Source organism: Protopterus annectens, chromosome 12.part0 (genome assembly GCF_019279795.1).
Source record: "Protopterus annectens isolate FY-2018-M chromosome 12.part0, PAN1.0, whole genome shotgun sequence".
Lineage (NCBI taxonomy): Eukaryota > Metazoa > Chordata > Ceratodontiformes > Protopteridae > Protopterus > Protopterus annectens.
In genome coordinates this window covers 201,328,145-201,347,464 of record NC_056746.1, presented here as the reverse complement: position 1 = coordinate 201,347,464, position 19,320 = coordinate 201,328,145, and the positions used below count along the sequence as shown (strand labels likewise).

General features: G+C 42.7%; 1 protein-coding gene across 5 annotated transcripts in view; it reads right to left on the bottom strand.

The window, feature by feature from the left end:
* LOC122816448 (alpha-1,6-mannosylglycoprotein 6-beta-N-acetylglucosaminyltransferase B-like) overlaps positions 1 to 19,320 on the bottom strand; it is a 950,232-nt gene that overhangs the window by 172,831 nt on the left and 758,081 nt on the right. For all 5 annotated transcript variants that reach the window (XM_044089252.1, XM_044089250.1, XM_044089253.1 and 2 more), the window contains one exon: positions 2,487 to 2,642. In XM_044089252.1, the coding sequence (XP_043945187.1) occupies positions 2,487 to 2,642 (156 nt within the window). The remainder of the gene's footprint in view (positions 1 to 2,486; positions 2,643 to 19,320) is intronic.

Here is a 19,320-nt window from a genome sequence, read left to right as displayed (position 1 = left end):
GAGACTACAGAGGTTCCTAACCAGGAAAATCCAGGGTCTCAAACACCTATCCTATACAGATAAGCTAAGAACCCTGTCCTTATACTCAGTCTCATACAGACTGGTCAGAGGTGACCTGTGTCTGGCATGCAAGGCCATCTCAGACTCAGCCTTAATGGAGTTACTGCATATACGTTAGACAAACTCCACTCAAGCAACCCATACACAAGGCCTTAACGTGGTCTGTGACATTAATAAAACTTGGTGGTGGTATAGATTTGTGTCCCAAAGACTCCCAAATTTGTGGAATAGACTCCCTTTCCATGTCAAGCAGAGTACCTCTCTAGCTTTCTTTAAGAGGAACCTGGATGACTGGATGGAAAACAGAAAATAATCCCCTGGGATCCCACCTGTGTCCCTGCTGGATAGGGGAAACAGGTGCTGACTTTGACAGAACATGGGCAAAAATCTTGGCTAGGCTTATAAGGACATCCAGGCCAGTAGCCTAGTATCATCCTATGAACCTATGAACCTAAGTGTCTTTTAAAAGTGATAAGCTTTTAGCTTCAAAATACTGTTTATAGATGTAATACCATTTAAACCATTGTAGTTGGTGCATTTAGGCCCAATTGCCACAAGGGTTCTTTTCTTTCCAAGAATAACCCCCAAGGACCACCTCTAGGGTTTGGACTCAGTTTCTCAAGTGCAATAAACTTAAAGGTGTGCTCTGGGAAAGTGTTGAGATGTCTAAACAAGGCATTAACTTTATTACTTTTTCTAACAGCATAAGAGTGTTTGTACATTCTTTCTTTCAGTGTCCATTCAGTTTTGCCTATGTAAAATGCTGTACAATTTGGTACAAGGCAGCATATACTACTCCTTTTGTCAGGCAAGTAAATTTATCACTAATCCAGCAAGTTTGCCCATTAATAATGCACATGTTAGTATACTATATATCTTTACAAAAATTACATGTTCCACATGTAAACATTCCATTGTTGTGTGTGTTATCTGCATGTTTATGGTTGGTTTCAAAGAAGTGATTTAAATTAGTGCATCTTCTATAAGTAATAGTTAGTTTATTATTCAACTTTCATTCTAGGTTGAAGCATTCACGTGCAACAGACCAATTCTTGTTCAGTACCCATCTAATAAGTCAGTGGTCAGTTGAATACACTCTGATAAAACTACAATTATAAGGGGTTCTATTCTCAGGGGTAACTAAGTTAAAGTATTCAAAGAACACTAATGTGTTCTCCATGTAAGCGTTCCAAAAAATAAACATGTCATCAAGGTACCTCCTATAGAGATACTAAGAATATTTAAAGGTACTATTCAGAACATATCTTTTTTTCCATTCAACTATTACTGCATTTGCGTACAATGATCCACAGGCTGCTCCCATCACCACCCCTCTTTTTTGCAGGAAGTATTGGTTGTCAAAAATTAAGTAGATGTATATGATGCAACACTAAATCTAATAGTTGTGTAAACACATTTACTCTGTCTTGGGGCAAATTTGCATGCTTGTAGAAAAAGTCGGTAAACCAAAGTGTGCCTACATCATGAGGGATCATGGTGTTATAGGTCTTTCACATCTATGGTTAGGAAAATTATTGTGTCTTCAATCACATTAAGCTGTGAGTTTGATTTAAGGTCTGGTTTATCCAACTATGTTAGTGCACATGACAATAATGTAACAAATGAAGAAATGATTTTAATGAATGACTTAAAATCTTTTAACATTCGTGTCATGAAACCAGATAAGGGGGAGGGTTTGTTCTCATGGATAACATACAATACTATGAAAAATTACATAACATTTTTTTAGAGGACACATATACTCAAGTGTCACAAAACAAAGTGAACGTTGTTTATAAAAAGATTCATATTGCCTTAAATGACATGTGATGCAGGGACAGATTAATGTGAATGAATTTAATTTCCTCGCCATTGAGAACCGTATGATACCGATAATTTTCAGTATCCCAAAGATCCATAAAGACTTGAACAATCCACCAGTGAGACTTATTATTAATGTTAGAAAGTCCATTACTTCTCTGGCTAAGTTTCTGGACCACCATTTAAAAGAGACAAGTTTGGGTATAGACCACCTAATTAAGGATTCCTGGTTGTTTTTAGAAAATGTAACAACTTAATATCTGAAGACACAATGATTTTCCTAACCACATATGTGAAGGACCTACATAATACGTCCATGAGTTGTTTTTTGGATTTTTATTAGTTACCTAGAAAACTATGCCAAAACAGAAAACAAAGATTATTCAAATAGTCCCACAGTTCAACTACTTCATTCAACAGAAATCTATTCCTCATTATTGATCAAAGCAATGTTAGTAAATAAAGACCGTTTATAACTTATCTAGCTTTCTAGTGTAAACAAACTCAGATTGGAAAGTTCTGAAATGGTGGCTTCTTCATATAAATAATATAAGCCCAGGAATAGGAGCAATTGTACCTCCAGATCACTGGTTCAGTTCACTTACCTTGGCCTTGCGAAGTAACTTCAGCACTTCATTCTGGGAGAGCAGGCCATGGTTAATGATGAAATTAGGAATTTGTGGTTTCTTCCCTGCTTCATGGTACACTGTCCCATGGATTTCCATAAGCCTTGCAATAGCATCCAAGTATTGTTCCTTGCCCTGGGAAAGTAAGGGGTAAAAGACATTGTTCAATGAAGACATGAATGTTCTTCATTATATGATGATTTTCCAGTGCAGTCACTGGAAAGCACTGTAACACTATCGCATGATGATGATGATGATCTAGTACTGTCACATGATTATGTTCTAATAGGGTCAAGTGGTGATTTTCTGACACTATTGTATGGTAATGATGTATTGCTATCATAAGACAGTGTTTTAATACTATCACGCAATGATGTTCTAATGCTGTCAAGTGATGATGTTCTAATAGATCACATGATTATATTCTAATGCTGTCACTTCAAGATATTGCGCTATTACATGCTGGTGTTCTATTGTATTAATTTGTGATGCTCAAATTCAACCACATGACCTTGTGACAATGCTAACGTGATGGTGTCGCACTATTACATGATTATGGTTTAATGTTGTCAAGAAGTAAGTTTACATTCTAATACTATCATATGATGATCTACTAGTGTCACATGACAGTATTCTAATACTTTTTGAGAAGATGTTGTAATACTATCGGTACAGGTAAATATATGATGACTTGCAAAGGCAGAGTAAGTGAGAAGATACTACTGAAAAGTCAAAACTGAAAACTCTTTTTAGAAAATGTCAAGCCAAACAAAAACATCAGCACCAGAAGACTAATATTTAGGAGGTAGAATGTTATTGCAATTACATTTTCCATTGAAATAGTGGACTATAAATTGATACTTTATCTGACAGCATCCAGTATCACATAATTGGCTCACAGTCCTAAAATATGAAATAAGCTTGTGAATTATAAAATTTCAGATATGGGGAAAGTTTAAACTATAGCCAGTGAGCTGTGAGCAAAAGGGATGTGAGAAGACCTTCTGCCCCACCTTCCCATTTTTGCCCTGGTATTCTGGTTCTCTTAGGCAAATGCAGCCTTGTTCTCAGGCCACCCTTCACATTTATGTTTTCCTGAGATGCAGCAATGGCCATAAGGGGAAACAAAATATTTAAGTTTTGTGCAGATATATGATATGCACTCACACTTCATTTTCTGCTTTTCTTTCTCTGTTTCACTGTGCTCACAATTTTCGGTACTTTTCCATTAAACCCCTACCACTTCATGCTGCTGTGTTTTGGCAGTATTTCCTCACCAGTTTGGATTGCCTTCTTTCCTACAGCACTGACAAAGATGATCTAAAAGGAAATACTCAAAGAAGGTATTCATCTGTATTTCATGTTTAATGTATGTAACACATTTAATCAATGGAACAGGGATCAGAGCAGTAGTTGATAAACATTGCACTGTCCAAAGCAATTACTGTAACACTAATCAGCAGGCATAAAACTAACAATGGCATTTAGCATAGCAGAGAACATCTCTCCTTTGGCATGCATGTGACGCCACATGAATTCAATTAAATAAGACTGTAAATCTTGCCATGCAGTGCCTCTTTGACGTTTATTGCGCCACTTTGCAGTACCCCACAAGTGCTCAACACTTTGATTAGGACACCCAGCGTCTGGATTAACAAAATGATAGGAATGATTGATGGTGAAATGGTGGTATCCGGCAGCTTCCAACTCCTCAGATTTATATCCACTCCAGCAGTCAGAGAATATAATGCTTCCATCTGCTACATTCTCCTGTATTGCGGACAGTAACGTTTGTGTGGATCGGATGGGAACAGCAACAAGGAAATATTCATTAGTTTCCTCACACACACCTCCAAATACCCATTGTGGGGGCAGAACCAGACCTACATTATGTTTCCTCCTGGTGAATAAGCTTTCATCAATCTCCACAACTCTGTTGGGGTCACCGCTTTTAACGTTCGGAAGAGATAACAAGGAATTGGCACATACCTCTCTGAGGTAATTATTCTAATCAACCGTTGTGTTGTGATTGAGTTGAAGCTGTACTTGGCAAAACTCAATAGATGTCAACTCAAGACACCATAAGTAAATGAATCATACGGCAGTCATGAAAGGGATGCAGGATCCAGAAAACCATGTTTGTATTCGGACACCTTTTTCTTCACGGCATGAAAGAAGGCTGCATAGCCATTTAGGGTTGGAGTTACATTTTAATTTCATGAGGTGCTTATTGGAACACAATCTTTGTTTGTGAAGAATACCTCTTTCTTGTAGAAATTGGATAACCGCTTCTTCATCTTTTGGCAAATCCCAAAGCGTAACATCCATCGCAGTCATAACATTCACAGCTATGATTACATGACAGAAAATCACAGCTATGACTACATGACACATGTGCTTAATGGTTCTAAACACAATTCTAAACAAGGCCCCCCAAAAAAGCGGGAACTGCTATGGGTGAAATATGCCAAAACAAATACTAGCAGCAAGTGGCAGGGGTTTAATGATGGACTTGAGCTATTTATTTCCTTAGTGGGAATGTAAGAAGTCCAAGTTGACCTACAACTTACAGATTCTTGGGCTGGGTATTGGAGTGTAGAGGTGTACCTAGGGTGCTGAAGACAACCTCTGAAGGACCTTGCAGTACATTCTCAGGTGCTCCATTTACCACGGCTGTACAGGTGTGCCGCAATGACACTACGGTACTTTACATAAAAGTTAACACGGTTAACTTGTTTCTTAGGTATAAAGATTTACTTAGTACAAACAAACTTCTTTTATACACATTGCTACTGTAGTTAAGTCAATGTTCCCATGTTTATTTTATTCATCTCTTTCAGAATAAATATCAGCAGCATCCACCCATGTAGACTACATTTCTTCTTACAAGTGAACGGTTTAAGTAAAATCCACTATTGAAATACCGCCAAAACACAGCAGCGTGAAGTGGTAGGGGTTTAATAGAAAAGTACCCAATTTTCTTGGTTCACTTTTTCTTGTGGTTTTTGATAGCTCGCTAATCAAATGCTCTATAAAAAAATGAGATAGTAAAATAAGCTAGACAATTCCATTTTATTGCTACTTGTTTTATAGGACATTTGATACTGTATATAGTTTTATAACCTGAAAGTATTATCTGACTTCATAAATGTGGGATTTACCACAGAAAATGTCAACATCTATGGAACATTTTGTTGTAGAATCCAGTGTCTACTGACACTATGCTGAATACAATTATTATAGATGCCCCAGAAAATCAAATCAAAAAGGTATTCACACAGGATTGTGTTTATATCTTCACATTATATTAGACTCATTTGATAGTATCACATGACACAATTCCAACTATGCTAAATTCCTGTAATATAATATATGGCAATTAGTATAATTTCACTAATTAAGATATGCAGCGTCCCCTTACTTTCAAAATGATAACTGGATTCAGTTCAGTTATACATAGTGCATATCTTCTCCTAACACTGTGCCTCATGTGCAATACAGTTCATAGCAGACGAAACTCAATGTGCACATTCACAGTAATTCAGCTATGTAGCTGAACATCTATTTAGTTTAATTAACATATCAAAGCAGGCTATTTACAGGGGTCAGTCTACTGAGTAACATTAACTTTATTAATACTAGGTGATACTGATTTCAGACTAGATGTCATATGGATTGGTTATATAAGACTCAGAAGGTATTAGCCTCTTGTCACCTAACGCTGACTTATCCTTCATGTCAGCAATCAGGTATTGATATTATCAATTCCAAGAGTAGCAGTGGAACTTATGCATTGAGGAAAGTTATGACTGTATGTCTCACTGCAGCATCCAGTGAATATTTACATTGTCTGCATGATCCTGTCATCAACTCATATCCCATTGTAATATCCTAAAACACTTGTTTCTTGAAGTACTGTACATTCCATGATCCCTTAATTCACAGATTCTGCATCTGGCACATTCATGCTCACCATCTCCATTTTTTTTCATAAAGATAAATTATTTACTGTTCTTTTGGCTTTCCCTACATTTTCTAGGTTTCATCTATATGATAGCTCAATCAGATGAGCCTTCAGCCTGGTAAAAGTTGATAAAGAAAACCCAACAGACCTCCCATTTGGGAGGATTTACCCCTCAAATATATATATTAACTCCATTGTCACAAAATATTACTGAAAAAAGAAATCATCATACACAATAAATCAGTGCTGTCATGCAAATAACAAGTGGTTTTCTATAAGAAACAAAAATCAGCAAATTCAACACTGGTGAAGTTAAACTGGTGAGATGAAAACATTGTCCAGTAGCACTGAAAAAGTATGGCAATGTTTTTTGTTGAATATCAAACTGCTGGCTGTCTGGCAGTAGTGAAAATGAAGACAGTCATTTTGATTTCAGCCATCTACCCAATAAAACTTGAAGTGTGGAGAGTCCTAATGACTGCAATGGAGTATTGTGCTATTCCAAAATTGATAAGCAACAGTCATTGATACTAGAATGCTCATATTTATTTATTACATCCTTTGCAGTCTTTACTATAGTTCAGCCTGCCCATTTCTTTGACAGTATGTGGGAACTGAAGTCACATGTTTAAATGTATGTAGTTTATTATATTTTAATATAATCTAACATGCAAAACTCATGGCTGACAAACTGTGATCCATTGTCAGTCACTACTTCGTATGTATCCCATGTCTCATAACAATGGACTTAAGGACCATTATTAAACTTTGTGTTGTGAATCACTCAGCTGTACAGCTTCAGAAAGAATTGAATGCCAACACTTAGCAAAAAACATGTAAGGTTTTTGTGCTGAAACAAGTCTGTACCAACCTTCATCTATAACAAATGTATAATTTCATGAGTGATAGAATTTTCTTTATGCTTTTGATTTCTATATAGGATCTGATGTTGTCCTCCGGTTTTGATTTCTGTATAGGATCTGATGTTGTCTTTTTCATTCTTTGTCAACAGATGGGTTCAGATCCAACTTGGCCGCATTCTCTAGACTTTGGATCCAACTCTCAAGCTTCTTCTTCTACCCATAATGCCCTTGTCCATTCCCAACACATCAGATCTTGTTTGCTGCCATTGTACTCAGAAGCAGGATCCTTCTCTTGAGTGAGTAACTAGCTATTTTTTTGTAAGTACTTGAAATATTTACTTAACCTTTGCCTCGGTTCCTTTTCTTTTACCTCCCTCTTAGTATGTGCTACAATGTTAGGCTTTTCTACTATTTATATAGTAGCCCTTTCTTTACCATAGTTGGTATTTCTCCCCTTTACCTACTAACACAGGGTATTTTTCTTAATTACTGTTGCTAGTAATTCTCTTTTATTTCCTTTACTTTCCTGATAAGAAAAGTTTATTTTCTTCTGCTTTGCTAGTTCTCTGTTGACTGTACTCCCGTCATGGCCAATAAACTGACAGGATTCAAGAAATATACTGCTTGTGGTCATAAAATTCCAAACTCAGATGCCCACAAGGAGTGTGTTTACTGTCTTGGAGCTGCATCTGTTCTACTTTTAATCCAAGGGCTCTGGCTGACTAGTACAGTAAGCTTATTTTGAAGGCCACTTTCTCCTGCTGCAACCTCTTCTTCTGGGGCTCAAACCCTGCCAAATCTTCTGCTTCATTGGAGCACAGAAAATGCTCCCCACCAAAGTCCTTGAGTACTTCATTGCACTGACTAAGATCCAAAAATCCATGGATCCAATGGTTTGGATCCAAAGCCCAGATCTTTGGATCTGAAAACAGAAGATATGTACTCACCATAATGTTCCATCTGAGTAGGTAACTTCATTTGTCTGCAACCTGTGGGTATCGGATCTGATTCGGATCCGAGCCGGCAGCTTTCCAAGCTTACAGATCCGAGCTCCAAGCTCCTCCCCCTACCCATAATGCCCTGCTATTTCCCTGTAACCCTCAGATCGAGTTTGCCAGAAGAAAGGCAATAGAATGTTTCTATAAACTAGATACCATTATCACTATCCAGTGATGATAACTGAACAATGGCATATACAGATTCTTTACTAGCAAACCAAAGGTCCGGGGGATGGAGGGAGGGTTGGTTGCAGACAAATGAAGTTACCTACTCAGATGGAACGTTACGGTGAGTACATAACTTCTTTATCTGAAGCAGTTAACTTCATTTGCTCTGCAACCTGTGGGACACAGTCCCCAGCTACCAGTAACTTGGGAGGCCCTTATGGAAGGATATTCTGGAGCACTGCAGAGCCAAAAGAAGCACATCCTCTGGATATGAGATCCAATTTATAGTGTGAAATAAAAGTATGGGAAGAAGCCCAAGTAGCTGCTGCACAAATGTCATCCAAAGAAACCCTTGACCAAAATGCAGCGGAGGTAGCCATAGATCATGTAGAATGGGCTCGCACTTTTAGGGGCTCAGGATGACCAGACCTTTTGTATGCAAGGAGGATACATTGAGAAATCCATCTAGCTAATGTAACTTTAGTGACTGGTTTCCCCAGACAGGATTTTGCAAAGGATACAAAAAGTTAATCAGATTTTCTAAGATCTGCTGTTCTGTTCAGATAGAAACGTAACTGTCTGTGAACATCCAGACAATGGAGTCTGTATTCTCCTCTATTCTGAAAATTTGGAAAGAAGACCGGTAGGTTGATGGACTGGTTGATATTGACTTCTGAAGATACTTTGGGCAGGAAAGAGGGATTAGTCCTGAGGGAGACCCTGTCTTAATGAAAGATGATGTATGGAGGCTTACTGCAAAGAGTGTGAAGCTACAATATCCTCCTAGCAGAAGTAATGGCAATCAAGAATACTGTCTTCCAAGATACATATTTTAAGTCAACTGAGGCTGCGGGTTCAAATGGGGGCCCAGTTAAAGCTTGAAGAACTAGGGTAAGATCTCATGGGGGTACTGCATCTTTGATAGGGGGTCTTAATAAAAAGGCTCCTTTCATGAATGATTTACAGATCTTGGATGAAGCCAGGGGCTCTGAACTGTTTCCAACGTCATAGTGGGAGATAGCTGCCAACTGAACTTTAATAGTGGAAGCACTAGCTCCCTGATGAAAAATATGTGAAAGAATGTCAAGGACTGCTGGGACGGGAGTCGTGAAGGGATCTAGATTCATAAGCTCCGCCCAAATAGAAAAGCGTTTCCATTTACGCTTGTAGATCTTTCTGGTAGATGGTTTATGGGCGGCCATTAGGATGGCCTTAACCGAGGAAGATAAACCGGGAGTCCTAGCCATTAGGGGAACTGGATCAACCAAGCTGAGAGCTTGAGATAGTCCAGGTCGGGGGTCTTTAATCCTAAAGGATGAGAAATCAGATCCGGGATGGGATCTGGGATCCAGGGAGGATGTATTAGGTGAGACCGCAGGAAAGGGAACCAGGTTTGGCGAGGCTAGAATGGGGCTATGAGGATAACCCTGCTCCCCAACCGACGAGCTTTCTGCAGGAATTTTGCCATCAGTGGAAGAGGGGGATGAGCATACAGAAGACCGGATGGCCAAGTATGAACTAGAGCATCTCTGGGGGCTTCCCCTGGTGGGGGAATCAGAGCGAAGAACTCGCTGCACTTTGTGTTCGAAGGTGATGGGAAGAGATCGCAGCAAGGTTGACCCCATGCGAGGAAGATTTGTTTTGCTACTGCTGGGTTCAGAGACCACTCATAAGGTGAGAGGATCGTTTGACTCAACCTGTCCTCCAAGATGTTTGACCGACCCGGAATGTGCGTTGCTATGAGAAAGCGGTTGGTGGAAATCACCCATTCCCACACTCTCATTGCCTCCCTGCACAGCGGATAAGATCTGGATCCCTCCTGTTTGTTTATGTACCAGACTACTGATATGTTGTCTATTTGAATTGCAATAGTACCTGGAGGAAGAAGGGAATGGAGAGCCTGCAATGCTAGAAGCACCGCCCTCATCTCCAGGACATTGATATGCAGTGAAGTCTCTGTGGAAGTCCACGTGCCTTGGACGGATCTGCCCCTGCAATGCCTCCCAACCACAGGAGAGATGCATCCGTGGTCACTGTGACTTGGGGAGGAGGTATGATGAAGGGACGGCCTTCTCGGAGGTCTGTGAAGTGTAGCCACCAGAGAAGTGACTCCTTGCAAACTCTGCTGAGGGGAAAGGGTGTAGACAGGGGATGAAAAAGAATGGACCATTGGACTTGCAGAGTCCATTGAAGAATTCTCATCTTCAGGCGAGCGAAAGGTGACAGAGTGATGGCCGCTGCCATGGAACCCAGGGCCCTCAAGATTAGTTCCGCTGGGGGGACAGGTGACTGTAAGAGGTCCAGAATTTGGAGGCAAAGATTGCGGAGTCTGTCGGTTGTTAGAAAAACTCTGGATTGTGTCGTGTCTATCCTGGCCCCTATTAATTCCAAAGTTTGTGTAGGTTGAAGGGAGGATTTTTTGAGTTTGATTGTGATCCCTAGGTGGTGAGCTAGATGTAATAGGTAATCCCTACCTGAGCAGAGTTGATGCCTGGTGGGGGTGGTTAGGAGCCAGTCGTCCAGGTACGGAAAGACCTGTATACCCTGAAGCCTCAGGTGGGCTGCTACAACTGCCATGACCTTGGTGAAAACCCTGGGGGCTGTGGTGAGACCGAAGGGTAGGACCCTGAATTGATAATGGCTGGCTCCTAGCCAAAAGCAGAGGAACCTCCTGGATCGTCTGTCCATAAGAATGTGGTAGTACGCATCCTGGAGGTCTATCAAGCAAATCCAGTCATTCTCCTGCAACAGTGGGAGAATGGATTGAATAGTGACCATCCGGAATTTCTCTTTGGCTACTGACAGGTTCAGAGTGGACAGGTCAAGGATGGGTCTTAAGTCCCCCATTTTTTTTGGCACCAAAAAGAACCTGGAGTAAAACCCTAATCCAGACTGTTCGGGGGGGACGGGCTGGATAGCTCTTTTTCTTAGCAGCCCTTGGATTTCTGATGCTGCTGCCTCCCTCTGAGCGGGTGGGACATTGGGGAGCCCTCTTGATCGAGGAGGACAGGTTAGGAAAGGAATTGAATATCCTCTGGATACAATTCGGAGCACCCAGCGATCTGTCATGATGGACTCCCAGTTGGCTAGGTGTTCCGATAAGTGCCCCCCAACTGCCTCCAGAGAAGAGCAGTCGGGCAACCCCTCAGGGCTGCTGTGCGGGTTGATCCGAGAAAGGTTCTCTTGACCCAAAGTTCTTTGGACCCCCTCTGCCTCTGGGCTGGCATCCACCTTGTCCTCCTCTGCCTCTGAAGGACGAGGTATCCAGAGCGAAATGGGATTGTTGAGTTTTCCGGAACCACATCTTCTTTTGTCCTCTTTGGTTCCTGGAGTAGGACCTCTGAGGAGCCGAGAAGTGGATCCTGATGGCAGACGTCTTCCTGTCTTTCTCGCTCTGGAGAAGCGTATCACGGGCGGTTTTGCCGAAGAGCATAGAACCGCCAAAAGGGGCATTTGCGAAGGACACCTTGAAGGGTTCCGCAAAATTGCAGAGATGAAGCCAGGTTTGTCTGCGTAAGACAACGCCCGTTCCGCTAGCCCTAGCCGCTCCCTCCGTGGCATGGGAGAGAAGCCACATAGATGCATTAGTGATCGACTTGAGAGTGGCCATTTGAGCTGAGAACGTCCACTTGTCCTCAGCTGACATGGACTCTGGGGGTGACCCAGCGTACTCCTTAATAAGGTCACGCTGGAGCCAAATCACATGTGCCATATAATTCAGTGACCTTACCGAGAAGGTTGCTGAAGAGAACACCCGCTTTCCCAGACAGTCCATCATCCAAGACTCCTTGTCTGGAGGAAGCACAGAGGAACTCTCCTGAGCTAATTCCTTTTTAGTGGCGGCTGCCACCACCATGGCATCCACTGGGGCACCCTTGCTCCAACATGTCCTGTCCATGGGGGGGGCTGATAATCCTGTCTGGTTTTTCGGTATCGGCTCAACAGTGTCCGGCTCCTTCCACGCCCTGGTAGTTATGAGGTCTACCAGGGGGTCGGTGGGGGGGATACCCAAGAGTTAGATGGGCTTGCGTCAAACGCCTCCAGAAACACAGACTCATCCGAGGACGTTTTTTGGGCGAACAACCCTCCTCTAATGCGTAACACTTCCATGATGGCTCCAAAGGAGACGTCTTCAGGGGGTGATCTTGGGGAACCTTCCCCTTCCTCCAAGTCTGTGTCCTCTGTGAGGGACTCAGGTGAGTCCAAGTGCCCCCTCTTGCACTTCCATTTGTGAGTGACCTCCTCGGGGGGGCTGTCCAAAGAGGCCTCACCAAAAAAAAAAAAAACAAAAAAAATTGTCTTTGTTTCCCATCTTTTATGACCTAGAGTAGTCCAAATACAGGCTTTGCTGTATTCTGGACTTTTGGAAAGTTCCTGTGTTGCCCATTTCCTTTCTTGGATAAAGGGAGGCTTCTTTGTTCACCAGTGGCAGTGGGGAGCTTAGAGCAGCCTATCTATCCCTGGAGGAGTGTTCCCAGCACAAGAATCTGGTAGTCTATTGGCTGTTTTGGGCCAATTTCTAGCTCTTTCAAGTCCCCCTGTATAAAACCCACTTTGGCATGGTTTTTGCACTTGTTACTACTCAGCCAAGCTCCTTGCGGTCCTGCAGAGTGGTGCCAGCAGCAGAGAGGCTAAAAGAGCGAATGCTAACCTGATAAAAGTGTTTTTTTTTTCCTGCTACTACCTGGGTGACTGTCTGATCTAGCTAAACTGCAAGAATTTCTGCATTCTTCAACTGTTTTAAACTGTTTAAAGTTGTTTTTGCACCTGTACTTTTAAAGGTTGTCCTGTTTGTTGCATTTACCTGTTGAGGCTACACACTCAAGTGCGCCAACCTGTGTTAGATATTTATTGCATTTTCCTGCTGTTTGTTGCAAAAAAAAGAAAAAAAATGATCCTTGTTTCCTGCCTTTCCTGACCTAGAGTAGTCCAAATACAGGCTTTGCTGTATTCTGGACTTTTGGAAATTCCTGTGTTGCCCATTTCCTTTCTTGGATAAAGGGAGGCTTCTTTGTTCACCAGTGGCAGTGGGGAGCTTAGAGCAGCCTATCTATCCCTGGAGGAGTGTTCCCTGCACATGAATCTGGTAGTCTGTTGGCCGTTTTGGGCCGGTTTCTAGCTCCTTCAAGTCTCCCTGTATAAAACCCACTTTGGCGCGTTTTTTGCGCTTGCTACTACTCAGCCAAGCTTCTCATGGTCCTGCAGAGTGGTGCTAGCAGCAGAGAGGCCAAAAGAGTGACTGCTAACCTGATAAAAGTGTTTTTTTTCCTGCTACTATCTGGGCGACTGTCCGATCTAGCTAAACTGTAAGTATTTCTGCTTCTTGAACTGTTTTAAACTGTTTAAAGTTGTTTTTGCACCTGCACTTTTAAAGTTTGTCCTGTTTGTGGCATTTACCTGTTGAGGCTACACACTCAAGTGCGCTAGCCTGTGTTACATATTTATTGCATTTTCCTGCTGTTTGTTGCAAAAAAAAAAAAATTATCCTTGTTTCCCGTCTTTCCTGACCTAGAGTAGTCCAAACACAGCCTTTGCTGTATTCTGGACTTTTGGAAAGTTCCTGTGTCGCTCATTTCCTTTCTTGAATAAAGGGAGGCTTCTTTGCTCACCAGTGGCAGTGGGGAGCTTAGAGCAGCCTATCTATCCCTGGAGGAGTGTTCCCAGCACAATAATCTCATAGTCTATTGGCCGTTTTGGGCCAGTTTCTAGCTCTTTCAAGTCCCCCTGTATAAAACCCGCTTTGGCACGGTTTTTGCGCTTGCTACTACTCAGCCAAGCTCCTCGTGGTCCTGCAGAGTGGTGATAGCAGCAGAGAGGCTAGAAGAGCGACTGCTAACCTGATAAAAGTGTTTTTTTTCCTGCTACTACCTGGGCAACTGTCCGATCTAGCTAAACTGCAAGTATTTCTGCTTATTGAACTGTTTTAAACTGTTTAAAGTTGTTTTTGCACCTGCACTTTTAAAGTTTGTTCTGTTTGTTGCATTTACCTGTTGAGGCTACACACTCAAGTGTGCTAGCCTGTGTTACATATTTATTGCATTTTCCTGCTGTTTGTTGCAAAAAAGAAAAAAAAAATTATCCTTGTTTCCTGTCTTTCCTGACCTAGAGTAGTCCAAACACAGGCTTTGCTGTATTCTGGACTTTTGGAATGTTCCTGTGTTGCCCATTTCCTTTCTTGGATAAAGGGAGGCTTCTTTGTTCACCAGTGGCAGTGGGGAGCTTAGAGCAGCCTATCTATCCCTGGAGGAGTGTTCCCAGCACAATAATCTCGTAGCCTATTGGCCGTTTTGGGCCAATTTCTAGCTCTTTCAAGTCCCCCTGTATAAAACCCGCTTTGGCGCAGTTTTTGCGCTTGTTACTACTCAGCCAAGCTCCTCGTGGTCCTGCAGTGTGGTGCTAGCAACAGAGAGGCTAGAAAAGCGACTGCTAACCTGATAAAAGTGTTTATTTCCTGCTACTACCTGGGTGACTGTCCGATCTAGCTAAACTGCAAGTATTTCTGCTTGTTGAACTGTTTTAAACTGTTTAAAGTTGTTTTAGCACCTGCACTTTTAAAGTTTGTCCTGTTTGTTGCATTTACCTGTTGAGGCTACACACTCAAGTGCGCTAGCCTGTGTTACACGTTTATTGCATTTTCCTGCTGTTTGTTGCAAAATAGAAAAAAAAAATATCCTTGTTTCCCATCTTTCCTGACCTAGAGTAGTCCAAATACAGGCTTTGCTGTATTCTGGACTTTTGGAAAGTTCCTGTGTTGCCCATTTCCTTTCTTGGGTAAAGGGAGGCTTCTTTGTTCACCAGTGGCAGTGGGGAGCTTGGAGCAGCCTATCTATCCCTGGAGGAGTGTTCCCAGAATAAGAATCTGGTAGTCTATTGGCTGTTTTGGGCCAATTTCTAGCTCTTTCAACTCCCCCTATATAAAACCCGCTTTAGCGTGGCTTTGCACGATTTTGCGCATAGCGTAGCATTGGGCAGCGCCGCTTAATTGGGTTTAAACCATTCTCGGCTCCACAAAGTCTGCTCTTCACTTTTTCCCTTAGAACTGATCTAGTTCTCATAATAAACATCCTATTCCTACTCTAAAGCCTGGCACTTGCTCACTAAAGCAATTATATAAGTCAGCACTAAAAAATTAAAAGCACTACACCCTCACAAACTGCCCTTGAGTACCTTGTTCCCCACTGGCCCATTTTTTCAATTATAAAGGAATTCCCAATACTATTCTAGCATGTTCAAAGGTCAGTTGTCAATCTCCTCTCCGGTCCAGCTGGTGAATCTGGGAATCTTGAGGCAATGTTACAACTGCCTCATGTACACAGACAACCCTCTCCTCCTCCCAACAAATTCCAACACATGTGAGGGATGCAACCATATAGCCAAATTGGAGGCTAAGCTCTCTCAACTCAGTACTGGCGTAACCAGTCAGGAGGAGAAGGAAACCACACTCACTACAATTCCAGTCTCACATAGACCTACCACGACAGCAAACCAAACACATAAACACACAAAAACATACTCGGAGGCTCTAAATAAAAATCTGCCTAAGCAGCAGAGACCTCCAAAGCAGACACCCAAGCAACCACTACCCCAAAACAAAACAAGTGCAACACATAGCTCACAAAGCCAGTGTGCCGAACAGTCACATCCCTTAAGGCTAAACAACACACCTGATACACTTGTAATAGGTGACTCTATCGTCAGGCACACTGACGTCCCTCTCACCAGGCTGAACAAGGAGAAGGTCATGGGGAGCTGCCTGTCGGGCGTTAGGATCCGCCACATAACACAAGCACTCAGGTCACTCCAAGGCAAGTACAAATATGACTCAGTCATTGTCCATGCCGGTGTGAATGACCTGAGACGTACCTCCCTGGACTACATGAAAAGAGACATAGAGGAGCTCTCTGAGCATGTAGCCCAGGCCGGTATGACCCTGACCTTGAGTAGCATCTTATCCTCACCAAGAATAATGCCACAATATGAAGACAAGATGATCAATTTCAACAATTGGCTTAAATATTGGTGTCATTCAAAGGGGATCCAATGCCTGTCAGCCTGGGATGACATGCTCAACAAGCCACGATGCTTCACTAGGGATGGCTTGCACCTGTCACCCCTGGGCTTTCGGATATTGGCAAAGGCTCTTGCCACCCCCATAGTGCCTTTTTTAGGCAAGGCTCAAAAGACAAACCCACCTCCATAGGTATCACAAGGGATAAGAAACTAAGAGTAATGCTACTCAATGCCAGAAGTCTAAACCTCAAGATGCACGCACTCGAAACTCTCCTTAGCATGGAGAACATCGATATCTGTGTAGTAACAGAAACCTGGTTCAAGGCTCCCGAGAGCACCCCAGCACTACCAATTTATACCTCATACCATGTTTTTCGGCCCCAAAACTTAGACTGAACCACAAAAGGAGGGGGAGTATCAATATTCATCAAAGATACCCACAGCTCCAGGTTGGTGGTACAGCACAAAGCATCAGAGACTATCCATGTGCAACTAACAGTGGGTAAAACTGCCTTCCAGTTTATAGCCTGCTACAGACCACCATCCCAAACCCAGGAACCCCACTCGGCCTTCCTGAGAACACTGGAAAATATGAAGGTCTCTCCAAACACCATTATACTGGGCAACTTCAACTACCCAAACATAGACTGGGAGCATTACTCTAGCTCCAACACCTTATCCCAAAGGTTCCTAGAATTTATAAACTCAAATGCTATGGAACAACTTGTTACCACTCCCACAAGAGGTGAAAACATACTGGACCTGATCATCACCAACATGGGGACTCTATGCTCCAGACCAGAAGTGTATCCCTCACTGGTAAGATCAGACCATAAACTAATCTCACTGGATATTCACATCCCGACCCCAGCCCCTGTCCAGAAAACCACAGTGAAAAACTTCTCTAAAGCAAATTTCACACTCCTCAAAACCGAGGTGGAATCCTTCAAAGCTACCGGGCCTGTGGAAAATACAGCCCAGACCGCAGAATCCTTTATAAATGCATTCTATGAACACCTTCAGGAATGCATGGATCATGTAATCCCAAATAAAACCAAGACCCAATCCTCCAAAGGCAGGCGTCCTGTCTGGTGGACCCCAGCCATAAACAAACTATACAACAGAAGGAGGAAGCTACTACATGATAGAGCAAAATCCCAAAAAGGGAAGGCATCTCTGATCAGTACTAGCAAAAAACTACGGGCACTCATAAAATTGTCTAAGGCCTGCTTCAAGAGAAAATTTGCACAGGACACTTAGGATAATCACAAGGCTTTCTTTAGATATGTTAGGAACCTTGGGTAGGAATTCCCAGATATGCTCAGAATTAGTCCAAAATGACATAAAATACACCAAACCCACAGACATTGCCAACATCCTAGCTGACAGGTTCAGCGCAAACCCCCCCCTTCCCCCCCAAAAGGGCAAATATCTATCCCAGCAGAGTGCTGCCCTCCTGACATCTCAGATGCTCAGGTAAGAGCCGCCCTCTCCAAAGCAAAAAACACAGCATCAATGGGACCAGACGGTGTCCCAGGCTGCATCCTACATGAACTCCAAGAAGAACTAAACCCAAACATAAAACTACTGTTCAATCTCAGCCTTACTACAGGATATGTACCCAAAGAGGGGTGTACATCAACAGTGGTCCCTCTCCACAAATGTGGTGCCTCAATGGATCCTGGAAACTATCGCCCCATAAGCCTGATTAGCTTGGTCTGCAAAGCTATGGAAAGGATCATCATGGACCTCATAAATAAAGATATTGGGTACCCACAGACACTGGATCCTACCCAGTTCGGCTTTGTTAAGGGCAGATCCTGCCTCTTAAACCTGGTCGATTTCTTTGAAACAGTCACCAAGGCCATTGACGAGGGGAAGGTGGTCCACACAGCCTACCTGGACCTCGCAAAAGCCTTCGATACAATACCCCACTCGGGCATTATAGATAAGCTCACCAGCGTAAATATAAACCCCTATGTCACTAGATGAGTTGCAAACTGGCTCAAGGACAGAACCCACATGGTTAGAATTGCTGGAGCCATGTCAGACTCCAAACCAGTTACAAGTGGAGTCCCACAAGGCTCAGTCCTGGGACCTCTCTTGTTCGGTATATATTTCTTGGAGGTACAGGCCAACACGGAAGGACTGTGTCTGACCAAGTTCGCAGATGACTGCAAACTGGGAGCCATAATCGACTCTCCAGCCAACAAAAGCATCCTACAAAAGGGCATCATAGAAACAGACAACTGGTGCCAGAGCCATGGCCTCAAGCTAAACGCCAAAAAATGTATAGTCATCCCCTTTGGCAAAAACAAAATGCCCACAAATTACCACATAGGTGGTAATCCATTAAGTATGGAAGAAGTAATTAGGGACCTGGGGACCCAAGTTGATAGCAATCTCTCATTTGACAACCATGTGGCCAAAGTGGTTAGAAAAACATTTTATATAGCCCACCTAATCATGAAAGGATTCACATCTAGATCAGGGGAGGTCATCGTGCCTCTTTACTCATCCCTCATCAGGCCCATAATTGACTACAATGCCCCTTTTTGGATGTACCTTACCAGACACCTGCAGCAACTGGAAAGACCCCAAAAGTACCTCACCAAGAGGATCAAAGGGCTCAAACAGATGCCATATGCTGGCCAGTTAAAGAAACTCCAGCTCTACTCAGTGGCATACCGCCTGCTCAGAGGCGATCTGTGCCTGACGTATAAAGCCATGTCCAACCCAGAATTAATGGACATGCTGCACCTCAGAAAATCCAAATCCCATCGAGCTACGCTCGAGAGACTTGAACCTCA